Here is a 13,402-nt window from a genome sequence, read left to right as displayed (position 1 = left end):
ACACACCTCCCCCTGCCACATCCCTTCACCTTCACCCGCAGCACCAGGGGAGACTTCAGAAATCACCATTTTAAGCAAGAAGGTAACTCAGCCACGAAAATCAGATCGTTGCACAGAGAGCCTGTGGGTGGGCTGTACTTGCCTGCAAAGCTTTGGTACTTTTAACTCGAGAGAAGGAGAGGAGTTAATGTGTCTCCTCCTGCGCTTATGTCTGTCTGAGACTCGCACGTGAGCAGGACGTTTTGCGCTTCGCCGCTTCTTTTGTTGTGGCTCTCAAACAATTTCCCCTGAAAACCAAGACGCTTGCTGTTGGCATCTCAGCAGAGGAAATCAAATCCAACATTTCAGTGTTATCTGGGATTTCGCATCCCTGCTCACCACTGTATAATTTCACCACCTACTCATTCTTTTTCTTCACACTCAAGTGCATTTAGAGAAAGTACAGTCCTTGAGTGAATACTTAGTCAGAGAAAGGTTGTAATCAGCTCGGATAGAAATCAGACAGCTTATTTGCTTGAAAAAAAAGGGGAAAGAAGGAGGAAATTAAATGGAATAATTTCTTTCCTCTGAACTTAGGGCAACAAATAATTGTATGGCAAAACTATAACAGAAGAAAAATAGTTGAAAAACTTAACAGGCAACAATACTCCTGAGCTATTGCACTAAAAATAACATTAAAGTCAAAGATCTGATTCATTAGATGTCTTCTATGATCATTTAAAAAGAATTAAGAAGTTACAACAAAAGACTCACTAATTTTTCCCAGAGCAAAAGAACTGGATGTCCCCTGAACATCATCAGATACACGAACACCTACCATGAGATGGGCAGCAACTGAGTCGTGCTGGCAGAACATGCACAATGCAGACACCTAAGATCAAAACCGGGATTTGAAAAGTTGCTCTGTACTGTCTCATCCATCAAAATACTCAGTCCTAGGAAAGAGGACAAGTGTGGCACACTGCTGAGCACCTCGGGCACCGAGCTTAGGGAGTCCAGGAGTCCATTCCCTCAGGCACCTTCCTCCGGCTCCTTTGCTGTAGTGGCAGCACAGGCAGCAGTCCCAGGCCAGTACCTCGCTCTGCTGGGGGCTGCAGGCAGGTGGGCCTGGTGGGGACAAGAACAGTTCGTAATTACATTATGCAGAAATGCAAATTGAGCTCCACCTCATACACCCCTCCAGTGAGACTGGATGTGTATAAGGAGCTCAAGTTTAACAAGAGAACATGATCACAAGTGTGAGGACTATCACCTATATATCTTTTTCTTGACTACGTATAACTATTCTAACTTTTTCAAAGACATTTTTGCCTTGGAGATCTTGGTTGACGAGAAGTTTAACATGACCTCAGCAATGTGTGCTCGCAGCTCAGGAAACCAATCGTACCCTGGGCTGCTTCCAATGCAGCACGGCCAGCAGGGCAAGGAAGGGAATTCTGCCACTCTGTTCCGCTCTGAGACCCCACCTGGAGTACCGCATCCAGCTCTGGGGCCCCCAGCATGAGAAGGACATGGACCTGCTGGAACAACTACAGAGGAGGGCCATGAAGCTGTTCAGAGGGCTGGAGAACCTCTCCCTTGAAGACTCCCCCTCCCTGACAGAGTTGGGGCTGTTCAGCCTGGAGACAAGAAGGCTCCAAGGAGATCTTAGAGCACCTTCCAGTGCCTAAAGGGAGCTACGAGAGAGCTGGAGAGGGACTTTTGACATGAGCATGTAGTGATTGGACAAGGAGGAATGGTTTTAAACCAACAGAGGGTACGTTTACATTAAATATTAGGAAGAAATTCTTTACTGTGAGGGTGGTGAGGCACAGACACGGGTTGCCCAAAGAAGTTGTGGCTGTCCCATCCCTGGCAGTGTTCAAAGGCAGGTTGGATGGAGCTCTGAGCAACCCAGTCTAGTGGAAGGTGTCCTTGCCCATGGCAGGGGTGTTAGATGCATTCTAAGGATATTTTCAACCCAAACCATTCTATGATTCTATGATTTATGCAAGTTTCACAGCTGTTTAAAGCCTAAGACATTGCGCAAATAAAATGAGCAAACATTCTCCAGTTCATTTTAAGTATGAAATAAGTCATTCTTTCTTCTGGTTCTCCAGCATTTCTTGAGAGCAGGATAGTGTGATCAGTTCTCTATTCCAATAATTTTTTGGTTCATATTACTTTGACAGAAATAAGAGAAAACCCATCTGGGGAGAAGGTCAGGAATTGATGCAGGGCAGCTGCCTGCCAGAAAAAATCCTGCCAGGATTTATTCACCTCTGGCTAACACATTTTCACCAAATATGTGACTGATTGCCATGTGCATCTGAAGAGCCCCCATCTGCAACCTCTTCCAGTGCTCCACAATCTTTCCTGTTACACAGTTCCTCCCTAGTGACTAATCTAAATATTCTTTGGTTCAATGAGCCAATTATTTTCTTGTTCTAGTCACCATGAACATGCAAGATACTGAAAAGATGAAAGGAATAAATTGTTCTCTTTGTGTCTTGAGACTTGTATTTCCTTATGGTATTCTGTAGGCAAACCTACTCAAACTCCTTCGATCTTCTTATATTTCTCATTCTCATAGTACGTATGTTCTCACATTTTCAGGATTTCTGTTAAATCTCATTACTCTTCTGTGAACTGTTCTTTCCTAACAAGCATGACATATAAAACCAAACCTGCTATTTCAGCTGATGCCTCTCCAGAGCAGAACAGAATGAGGTATTTTGTCATATGGGTGATACAGTCTTTATACCTCTCTATGTTTCTCTTCATCTTGCAGAATCACTGTATTGTTAGAATGGGTCACAAAATGAATGCCAGACAACTACCTGACCTTTTTCAAATGCGTTGACCTTTAATTCCTCTCTGTTCTGTTTGCAAAGTTTCCTGGTTCTGTCCAATTTCCCAAGAGGATTTTGAATCCTATTTCCACCCTTCAACATGCTTGCAGCCTCACCTTTCTCAACATGAAACAATACTGTCTCTTTTTCCCTCCTATATATCCTGCCTGAAACAGATCACAAAGCAGTCACAAAACCTTGTGCATATGCACCCTGCAATCCAACAATCTGTTTATGCTCTTTTTATTCTGAACGCTTCAATGAAAAATGAAAAAGACGCACAATTATTTGCTTGATTTTTTTTTTTAAACAAACCGTATTTTTACTGTAAGGACTGGTAAGAACACACAGGATAGTAAAACTTCAGACCCTCTTTCCCAAAGGGACATGCACCTATGGCATGTTTGAAACGTGTGTGTGATGTGAAAGTAATATCTGTTTATACAGAGTTTTAAAACTGACTATATTTAAGACACTGCTGAGAAAATAGGAAGACCCGTCCAATGCTTTGAGAACAATTCTTTTCCTCTCTGACTTGTTTTTAATTTTTTCATTAGGAGAAGCAGAACTTGAATCCATGTTAGAAATAGCTCTATATTTCAGTCAATGAAAAGAAGTAGTAATTTCATGTTGTTTAGCAAAGTATTTCCTTTTCTTTCAGTTTCTAAATTAGACTATAAAACCCTGCTCTACATCAAGAGTCACGCAGCTGGACAACACAGTGCTCTGGGACTGGATCCAGTGCACCAAAGCTGTTGATTCCTACTGCCCTGACTCTAAAAATGTTAGGGGGTGAATCTGATATCCACAGGAATGAAGCTACTGCAAGATTTGGTAAAGATGTTAAAGCAAAAAAAAGGTTGTCCAGCACTTTGATTTTTCATGGAAGTAAAGAGGGGAACTAAAACCAATGCAAAACAAATACAAATTTAAATTACAAATTTTCTTAGTTCAAGTCTTGTCATGTATTCATATGATGGAAAACAGAAGCCCACTTTGAGGCCATTTTCCCACCTTTATCATTTAAACTTTTAGCTGCATTTTAAGCAACCAGCAAGCTGGGATTAATTTATGCAGTAAGCTCACTCTGTTCAGCTATGCTGGAGTCACACCAGTGCCAGTTCTGCTCAGTCATACCAAGGTAAATACCACCTTTGCTCACACTTCAGAAACTCTTCACTCTGTCAAAGGAAAGAGACAGACAACTGCCCAACTCTCAGGAACTCCTTGGGGTCCATCAAAGTATCTTGGATAACTGGGACCTGGAACTGTTCTGCCTTTATGGACTTCAATAGGAACGGAACAGTTCCTGGTGACTTAAAGGAGTTTGTCCCAGACAGGAATATCTGTAAACATAAGGATAACTCAGAAGATCTCTTGTGCAAGAAAAAGGGGAAAAGGGCTCATATGGAGCAAAAGAGAAAATCAAAGAGAACAGCAGAACTGTGCATCAAAAGGATCAAAAGGATACCTCAAAGCAAGTGAAAATCTTTGAAAAAGACCTTTCAGAGAGTTACAGTAGGTGGAACAACAAAGCATTTTTGGTCCCAGGAGATGCCATGAATCCTAAATACAATGTTCTCACAGTAACATGATTAGTTAGGATTCTGTATAGAAGTTCAACTTCTGACCACAGAGTTTGTTATGCCTTTGCTAATTTCATTAAGACACAAATTAATATTTGGCAGCTGTGAAAATACGTATGCTTCGTGTGGTCTTGAAGTAATAAAGTTTGAAAGAGTGAAAAGTGTGGAATTTGGTTCCTAGCAAAGAGTCACAGATAAACTCTTTTAAACTCTGAAAATTACAATTTTACATTATTTCACTGAATGCTGTGTGCAAACAAGCCAGTTCATTATAGTGCCACAGATTATTTCCATAACTAGAAATAACAGGTGACCTGAAAAAAAATCCACTGTCCATACAACCCAGCGCTCCAGCTGAGTTGCAATTGTCTTATGAGCTGAAGGAAAACTTCACTTAAAACACTGAAGCTGTTGATGAAATAAGTCAGTCCCTCCCCAACTGGGGAGGAGGAACATTTTCCCCTGCACTGAGTCCAGTGCTTCAGATGTACTGTTCTTCATCTGCTCCGTTTATGAGCAATGACCACTTGCTCCCTTCCTCCTCAATGAAACCATTGCGTCTCAGCAGCCTGTTTGAAGCCAGGGAAGAGAGGGACACTTGGCTAGTCTGATCCCAAGGAGATGGTTTGGAGGAATCCCTCCTCCTGTCGTCCATTCCAATGTGAACACTGATTTGAGAAGGCGTGAGTGGCTTCATGCGTCCTTGAGCTTGTGCTTCATAACTTTCTGTGTCTGGCTTCTTGTAACTAGGAAGAGAAAGAGGAAAGACATTAACAAGAGGTCAACGTGTAGAAGCATCTGGCAACTAAAACAAATCAGAAATTTCTGATAACCTAAATGAATTGAAAGTGTTTATATAGAAAAAATAAACTTAGAGATGAATTACACGTTTAAATTAAGTTTCCTATCTAATATATGTGGTCTCGTTGAGCATTTTCAGGATTAGAAACAGGAGGTAGTAACAGATTTCCTGTGTTAGTTTATGCTATACTGTACTGCACTATAACATACAGAAGACCCCAGCTACAGTAAAAATATGGGAAAGTTTGGATCAATTTCAGACACCATAAAAAGTCTTTTTCTTGCAAGGTGTTTGCTTTCTATGCTGTTAAGAACAGGTCCACTGTAACTGCCAAAAAGGGCACCCAAAAAATGTACAATTAAAATTGAAAACTCCTGTTGTAGATCAGAAATTGGTTTGCTTCCAAAAGAATAAAGAAAGATACCTTATCTGCAATGAGGTGCAAAAGAATAAATACACTGCTTTCCCATTTTCTCTCTGGCTAATTTAAACAGACAAAAATAAAACCCAAAAAGGTAAAATAGTTTTTCAAAAATCTATTGTTAAATTATGGAGAATCATCTTTCAAACTAATGGTTTATTTGATATTCACATCAAAACCTCCTGATCATTACTTTACTTAGTATTGAACTAGATATCCACCACATGGGCCCATGTGACATCCAGTCACACTTTTAGGTGCTAATGCATACTGCATACTGTTTCAGTCCAGGTAAGTTCATAACAGTGACACTTGTCTCTTTTGGAGCCAAGGATTAGACAGAACAACCCCAACCTCATGGACTTTCAGGTACTTTTAGATGTAGAAAGCCCAAAATAGTGTCTCACGTGAGTCCCAGCCTCAGTACTGCCACAGCTCCCCAGCTGATAGACACAAGACAACTTGCCATTTCAGCTGCAGCGAAGACAGCAGGACAGACACAGAAGAAGCTGCCATTGCAGCTGATCCCATCCAAGGCTGAAGCACGAGGCCAACAGGCATGAACACACCTAGCAAAAAACCACATGGACATGAGCCAGAGCTGCCCGTCCCAGCACGGGCACTTCCACCCCTGCATATCATAGAGCAGATCAGCAGTTCTACAACACAACCTGCTGAGCCCTCCATAAATACAACTAGATCAATATATGTATTTACTCACTTATTACTAAACATGTCCCTTCCATTGCAAGGCATGACCTTTGCACCAATACGGGTACAAGACTGCAGCCACAGGGTAAGACTATTTGTCCCTTCCAGATACTCTGCACACATGAAACTCAGCAAAGGCAACAGAAAGACAAGGAAATAGTACGGGAAAAGGAGGGAGAAGTTACTCATCAGCAAAACAAAAAAAAGGAATACTTGAAGTGAGTTTTAAGTAGGAATTTAGAGCACGAGAAAATGTCTGACAGAGGCGTAAAGAATACAAGCAGTATAAGAGAAAATATGTGATTCAAGGCAAATAAAAAAGGAGCACCCAAAAGTACATCTGATTAGATCTGGGTTTGAATATACAAAAACAAATCCCCAAGTACTGCTATATGAAGTAAGAGCATAGTTTTAATTTAATCTAGAAATATTTATTCCTGAGAGGCAAACAAAGAGAAAAAGAAATATGAAAATAAAAAAAAAGAAAAAAGAAAAAAAGAAAAAAAGAAAAAAAAAAGTATTTATTTTGCCCTCCTTCTACCAAGTTTTGAATAATTTAGGAACCTGTCTTTGGCTCCTTGAGCAGGGAATCGATCCTAGAAGAGGCACCACATAGATCAACTGTGCTGCTGTCTTTGACAAGCTGAGCTCTGGCAGTCACATACCTGCTGCTATGGGTATTCCGAGCATATTATAAATTAAGGCAAGAATCAGATTTATTCGTATTCTTCGAACTGTTCTCTTGGATAAGTGAATACTGGCAACTACATCCAACAAATCATTCTGCAAGACAGAAGAGCACTGAAAGTTTTCCACATGCAGTCTTTAGAAAACTAAACCAAACTGAAGAGTATCAGTGATAAAAGAGGACAGGCCAAAACTGTAGTGCTCACTCGGATAAGAACAACATCTGCAGCTTCAATGGCAACATCAGTGCCCGTTCCAATTGCAATTCCAACATCAGCCCTGGCTAGTGCAGGGGAATCGTTGACTCCATCACCAACCATTGCAACCTTCTTCTTTCCATTTTGAAGTTCCTGGACTTTTGCAACCTTGTGAGAAGGAAGAACCTCCGCAAAGACTTTTTTGATCCCAACCTACATACAAAGAAAGACACCCTGTTGATGACATGCTTCATACTGGAAGGAAGAGCCATTTGCTGTTCTAGGTGAAGGGCAAACAGGAATATCAACCAAACTGATTCTGGTGAAGGCAACACTTGCAACCTACATAGAAAACTGAAGAGCAGCATGCCTTTGGCATAAGAACGGGATTGATAACCGCACCCTCCTACTGCAGAGATGCTGGCAAACCATACTCTGCCCATAGCATCACGTCCTGCATGGCTTCTGGAGCTCCACTGCCCTAGCAATAAAGATTTGTCTTTTAAATACCTTCAGGGGTGGTGACTCCACCACTTCCCTTGGTCTTGCTGGGCACACTATTGCTGATCCAGGCCAGGATGCCATTGGCCTTCCTGGCCACCTGGGCACACTCTGACTCATGTTCAGCTGCTGTCGAACAGCATCCCCAGGTCCTTTTCTGCTGAGCCACTTTCCAGCCCCTCTGCCCCCAGCCTGTAGTGCTGCAAGGGGTGGTTGTGACCCAAGTGCAGGATCTGGCGCTTCACCTTCTTCACCCTCACACAGCTGGCCTCAGCCCATCAATCCAGCCTGTCCAGATCCCTCTGCAGAGCCTTCAGGCAGATAATGCAACACATGAACCATGTATGATCAAGCAGTTACAGCAGGGGAAACACAGAGACAAGTATGTGCAGATCTCAGGTAGATTATAAAAATAAAACAGATGGCTGGCTAAATGCTTTTACCCATCCACACCATAACTTATGTGGAGTTGATAGCAATGGCTCCAGTGTTGTGGTTGAAAAACAGATGAGTGTATTAAACAGTGCTGGGATAAGGCCATTTATTTGGCTGCATCACCAGGCAGAAGCAGCTTTTCACCACATAAGACAGAAGCTCTCTTTTAACCTCTTCAAAAGTAACATTTTATGGCATTTTTAAAACTGCTTACCATTTCTTCCCATCGGAAAGTACGTTCCAAAAATTCAATGAAAATGTAGGTCGACACAACCTAAGCTTGTTTATAACATACAGGTGTGTTCCTGGAACCATAAATTCAAGCTTGTTTCTGAAAGACTTTTTTCCCTTGACAAAGAAAGCTGGGTGGGAAAGCACTTTACCATAACTGAACACAAAAGCAGAAGTATGAAAACGAATAGGAGGAGGATTAAAGCATCACATAGAGAAACAAAACAGACCTCACAGCACAGAAGAACGTGCATCACCAAAGTGCTGGCTGAGTCAGCTGTGTGGTGGGATACCCAAGGAAAGCAAAGTGGCACATGGTAATATTAGAAGTAGACCAATGCAAAGTGAAAGAGGGAAATGAAGATTGAGAGGGTGGAAACATAGCAAGGTAGAGTGAGAATCTGACTTTTCATTTATAGTTTGAGATGGGGGAAATCTCGTATAAACCCAACCTCCTTTAGACTGTTACGCTTCTTAACAATAATTCATATTGTTATGCTACCCTTAAGATAATGACAAATCCACACTGTGGATTCCCTAACTGTGACCAGGACTGGACCTTTGAGGAAATTTCCTTCATCACTAACCAAACAGGTCTGTCTTTCAGCAAAGGGAAACAGGAGGCTTTAATTCACCAACCAATTACTGCAAGAAACTCTATTATTCTGGAGAAGTACTGACTGCATGTCTTCAGTGGGATAATAACACAGCCACTGGCCTCTACTGTGCCATAGGACTTGACCTGATTTTCAGTCCAGTTCAAGAAAAATTTGTCTTCATTTAATGTATCCAGGGAAACTGTAGTTCCAGGGAAACTGAAGCTCCTGCTTCAAATTCACTGGGGCAAACAGGAGTTTTAGAACCCCATTATGTAGCTTTTCGAAACACGGAGAAGCAGATACCTGAGTAGCAATGGCTTTTGCAGTTTTCCTGTTGTCCCCTGTTAGGAGCACCACATCTATTCCCATGCTTTGCAGCGTGTGCACAGCAAGGGCTGCCTCCTGCTTGACGATGTCTGCTATTGCGATCATTCCACACAACACACCTGCACAAATAAAAACATCCTCTGTCAAAAAGAGCTGTGGGAGGCAAAATGGCAGCAAGAGAACAGAGCTCCCCCTCCATCACACTGTGGCAGCTGGTGAAACAACACATTCTGAGCAATACTGACACTCATGTCTGCAGCCTTCTCACGTACCGTCTCTTCTTTTTATCATTTGCCTGTTTCAGATCAAACAATAAACACCTTTGATATTTAGGGATCAGGAAAATGAGGAGTGCAGTTTTTAAACAAGCCTGACCTCTATGTTTTATGGTATGGACAAATATGATAGCAGGTCAGAGAAAGTGTTAATATTTGTGCTAAATGTCAGATGTTGAAACCACTTCTCTAAGAGAAAGTATATAGAGTCTGGTTTTATGTACCTTAGTCTTTCAGCGTTGAATCTCTAGTAGAATTAATTACTTTAATTGAGAAGTCTTGCGTCTGCCTTCTGGTACACTGGCTCAAAGGTGCATCCACACTTCCTTCACAAGCAAGTGCCTTTCAAAATTGCTCTCTAGGAGCACCAAGAATATTTGTTCAGTAAATGAATCACTGGCCTCATTTCAAGATCACAGGTGTGCTGGCAATCTATCACCATTGCAATAATTTCTCATATCAAGGTATTGTCTGGGATCTCTTTCTGCATGGCACAGAACAGAACCCCACTGGCAAAACTCATTTAGTCTAATCTATTATACTTGACTGATCTAATGAATCACAATGTTTATTCACTGCACGGTTTGAAACCAGTGATGTGATAGGTTGGTCCATGACCCTTCACTGATGTAAATTAAGGATTGGACATGGCACCATGTTGGCACTGCTTGTTTGAACTGTGATCCTAGACAACAGGGGGTTCAGAAATTAATTCTTAAATTAAAAACTACACAGCAGAACCTTATAAACACTGTTTTGTGGTACAAGCTTCTTTTAAGAACACCTTGATACTTCACAGTTCACAAGCAGTTCTGCACTAAAAGATCAGTATTTTCTTGACACTAAGCCAGTGATCAACTGCTTCAGATTGTTTCCATCTGTTCTGCTGCAGGACTGACTCATATTTGTTAAGTCACTCTAAGGAAGAACTGTTACCATCTATAGCCACTAGTATGGCAGTCTGTCCTTTCATTTCATGGTTTGTCATTGCATCATTTACATCATTTGTAATATTCAAGCCATTGCGTCGCATCCACTCCCGATTTCCGATCAACACCGAATATTTCTGAGAAGCTGATGGACCTTTGTGCAGAGACAAAAAGAAAAATGAGCATCTCAAAAGCAGTGAGCATCTACACAAGCAGTGTGCATCTACACAAGCAGAGATGTTTGAGGAAGACAAGTTAGGAGGAGGCACTGCCTGAAGACAGCCTCATAAAAGTTTTCTGTTTCAAGACTCAGTCAGTGCCTGTTTACACACAGAACTGCATCGGGGACTTAATGGAGGCACTTCCTTGTGTTTGCCTTTGTCAGCTGGCATTGCTGTGCTGAATAAGCGCAGCACGCGCGTTTAGTAAATGCCATCCTGCTTTGTTCTCCCAACTAATTACTTTCAAATATAAAGGCTATTTCTGACAAGAAAAAAGTAGTGTAGTTCTAACAAACAATGCACCTCATTATGAATTCAACCCAACTTCACAAGTACCATATAAGCAGGTGAGAAAATATTACATTAGCACCATTCACAAAGGGCAGTTCTGATGATTGAAGTTCTCATTCTATTTAATTCTTCTAATAGCTTTCTCAAAAAGGTCAAGAGCACCACAGCCTTCTGAAGAGAACTGATGAGCTCATTAAGGAAGGCTTTAAATACTTTTTCTTTCTCTCCTACAGTACAAAATACCAAAGTGGCTTCCAAAGAGTCTGAAATAAACCTGAATGTATTGGGTTAATCAAAAATATCAGGCACTAAAATCTAGAAGTTTTCAGATATAGCACACTTTGTTTTATATCTGCTGAATATGTTTGGGTTTGGTTTTTTTGTTTTTAGTTAAGTGCCATGAGAAGTATATGAACATGAAACAAAAGATCCAAGTTAATATGGAACTAAAGGGTAGGATATAAAGAGTTGCAGTAAGATAATATATGTTAAAGGTAAATGCTCTAAATGGGAAGATAATGCTAAATAGACCAAGACAATGCTAATGTCTGCTGGACCATTCTTCTGTCCAAAAGTACCATTGCTGTGTATGCCTTTTTGTCTATGTATTATATGGAATTTTCAAGTGCCCATCACTCATTTCTCATTTAAGTTTCTGAATTGCAGAGAGAGATCAAGAGTTGTGGAGAGAGTTTCAATTTTTGTTAAGGCACATTTTTGTCCCTCCTGTTCTTTGCCTTCTTCTGCCCCATATCCGCCTTTCTCTTGTACATAGTCTGGTAGGTGGTTGGTGCTGGTGATTCATTCTCCCTCACCCTGCAGCTGGCACAGGGGCAGATAATCACTTACCTTGTGATTCCAAGAGCATGATCACTGCGTTATCTCCCAGAGGAGCACTGCTGTCCCCAGTCCTGTTAGCATCCAGCTTGTTGGGACCGTCCTCAGCTCTACCAAGGACGGCCTCAACTCCTCCGACCTTGCAGCTGATACCACAGCCTGGGACTGCCTGGAAGTCAGTGCAGTATCCCAGGCTCTCAGTGCCAAGCTCCTGAAGGTATAACCAGAGGCCATCATCAATCTGTGCTGCCCACGTGGGGTACAACTATTAGATAACTCTTGCAAAAAAAGAGGCTTTGCTCCTCCTGTTGGCTATGACTGACCAACTAAGACCTAGCCAGGAGTATCAGCTGTCATGCTGCGGCTTAGACTTTGAGAAAGGGGCAGCCATAACAGATCACAGCCAGGTCTCAGCCCTAGCACCAGCAAGCCACAAGGAACAGCAGAAAAACTACTTTTTCTGGTAGTTTGAGGATGAAAACATTAGATTGGTGGTTCATGACTTCAGCCGAGACTAGGAATGAAAGAGAAATGCTTCAACATTAAGCCATTCAGCTTCTAAAAGATGCAACTTCTAATTAACTTCACAGACAATTGGCTGTGGTGGATCAGACCTTTCATGTATATAAAAGAGCACAGTGAAAAACTGTATCTAATTCCTGGAGGGATCTGTCTGGATGTTAGGGAAACTGTGGTTTTCTGTTGAGTTAGGGAGAGAAATCAGGGAGTACCTTCAAGATGAGATAAAGGGATTATCAAGATCCTTAAAGTTACAAAAAGAATGGCAAGAATATTAATTTGAATCAAGTTATTCTGGGTTGTCTCTGGAAGTTGGAACTATATATACCTTTCAATGATCTTAAAACACAGGGATGGGAAGGCAGGTGGTAAAAACATCAGCCAACAGTATATAGAATTACAATTCATATAGGCCATGATCCAGTAATAACTGCTGCATGGGATGACTACAGAGCTGTCAGGGTACTCAAACAAATTTTTAAATAAAAATGTAAAATAGAAGAAAGGCAATGGTTTGTTGCTCATATTATCTTTTTCCTTCTAAATTAATGCTTTTACTTCTAAATTTTATCACTGAAAGATCTAGAAAATTTGATATATTTTTTAAAATTATTTTCCCCTAGATCAAGTAATGATTTTTCTTACAGACATAAATAATTTATTTACATAGGCTTCCTATTTTTACTATGACTTGTGTTTTACTTCTTCCTGAAGCTTGAGGAACACATGACATATATAAATGACCTCTGAGGATATGTAAAATTCACAAAGACTTGAGTAATCTATTAATTCATTTATGAAACTCACAAATATTACAGTTTAATATTCCAGCTTTAGAGCCTGTTGCCTAATTTATTCAAATGAGCAGTGACTAATAGAAGTTACTATTGTCGGGTAATATGAAATGTCATGACACACATTTGCTTCATGATGTTATTTTAAGTATTCCTCCTGCTTATATTCCTTTTTTCTCTTTAGTTCAAGATAAACTTAGCAAGATCT

The 13,402-nt window shown here is 40.9% G+C and overlaps 1 protein-coding gene across 2 annotated transcripts in view; it reads right to left on the bottom strand.

Annotated features, from left to right (window-relative positions):
• Positions 1 to 69: 69 nt before the first annotated feature.
• ATP7B (ATPase copper transporting beta) overlaps positions 70 to 13,402 on the bottom strand; it is a 34,005-nt gene continuing 20,672 nt past the window's right edge. Inside the window, exons 15-23 of one of the 2 annotated variants that reach the window (XR_005699394.1) lie at positions 11,894 to 12,092; positions 10,540 to 10,686; positions 9,305 to 9,447; positions 7,245 to 7,448; positions 7,017 to 7,134; positions 6,107 to 6,209; positions 4,303 to 5,163; positions 818 to 1,107; positions 70 to 287 (exon numbers count right to left, since the gene is read on the bottom strand). Coding sequence is in view for 1 of the 2 variants with exons in the window: in XM_040055170.2 (XP_039911104.1) it covers positions 4,899 to 5,163; positions 6,107 to 6,209; positions 7,017 to 7,134; positions 7,245 to 7,448; positions 9,305 to 9,447; positions 10,540 to 10,686; positions 11,894 to 12,092 (1,179 nt within the window). In the remaining variant the exon portion in view is untranslated. Of the gene's footprint in view, positions 288 to 817; positions 1,108 to 3,115; positions 5,164 to 6,106; positions 6,210 to 7,016; positions 7,135 to 7,244; positions 7,449 to 9,304; positions 9,448 to 10,539; positions 10,687 to 11,893; positions 12,093 to 13,402 lie in introns of those variants that run through there. The other variant, XM_040055170.2, reaches the window with a different exon arrangement.

Source organism: Hirundo rustica, chromosome 2, assembly GCF_015227805.2.
Source record: "Hirundo rustica isolate bHirRus1 chromosome 2, bHirRus1.pri.v3, whole genome shotgun sequence".
Taxonomy (NCBI): domain Eukaryota; kingdom Metazoa; phylum Chordata; class Aves; order Passeriformes; family Hirundinidae; genus Hirundo; species Hirundo rustica.
This window is presented reverse-complemented; position numbering and strand designations above follow the sequence as displayed.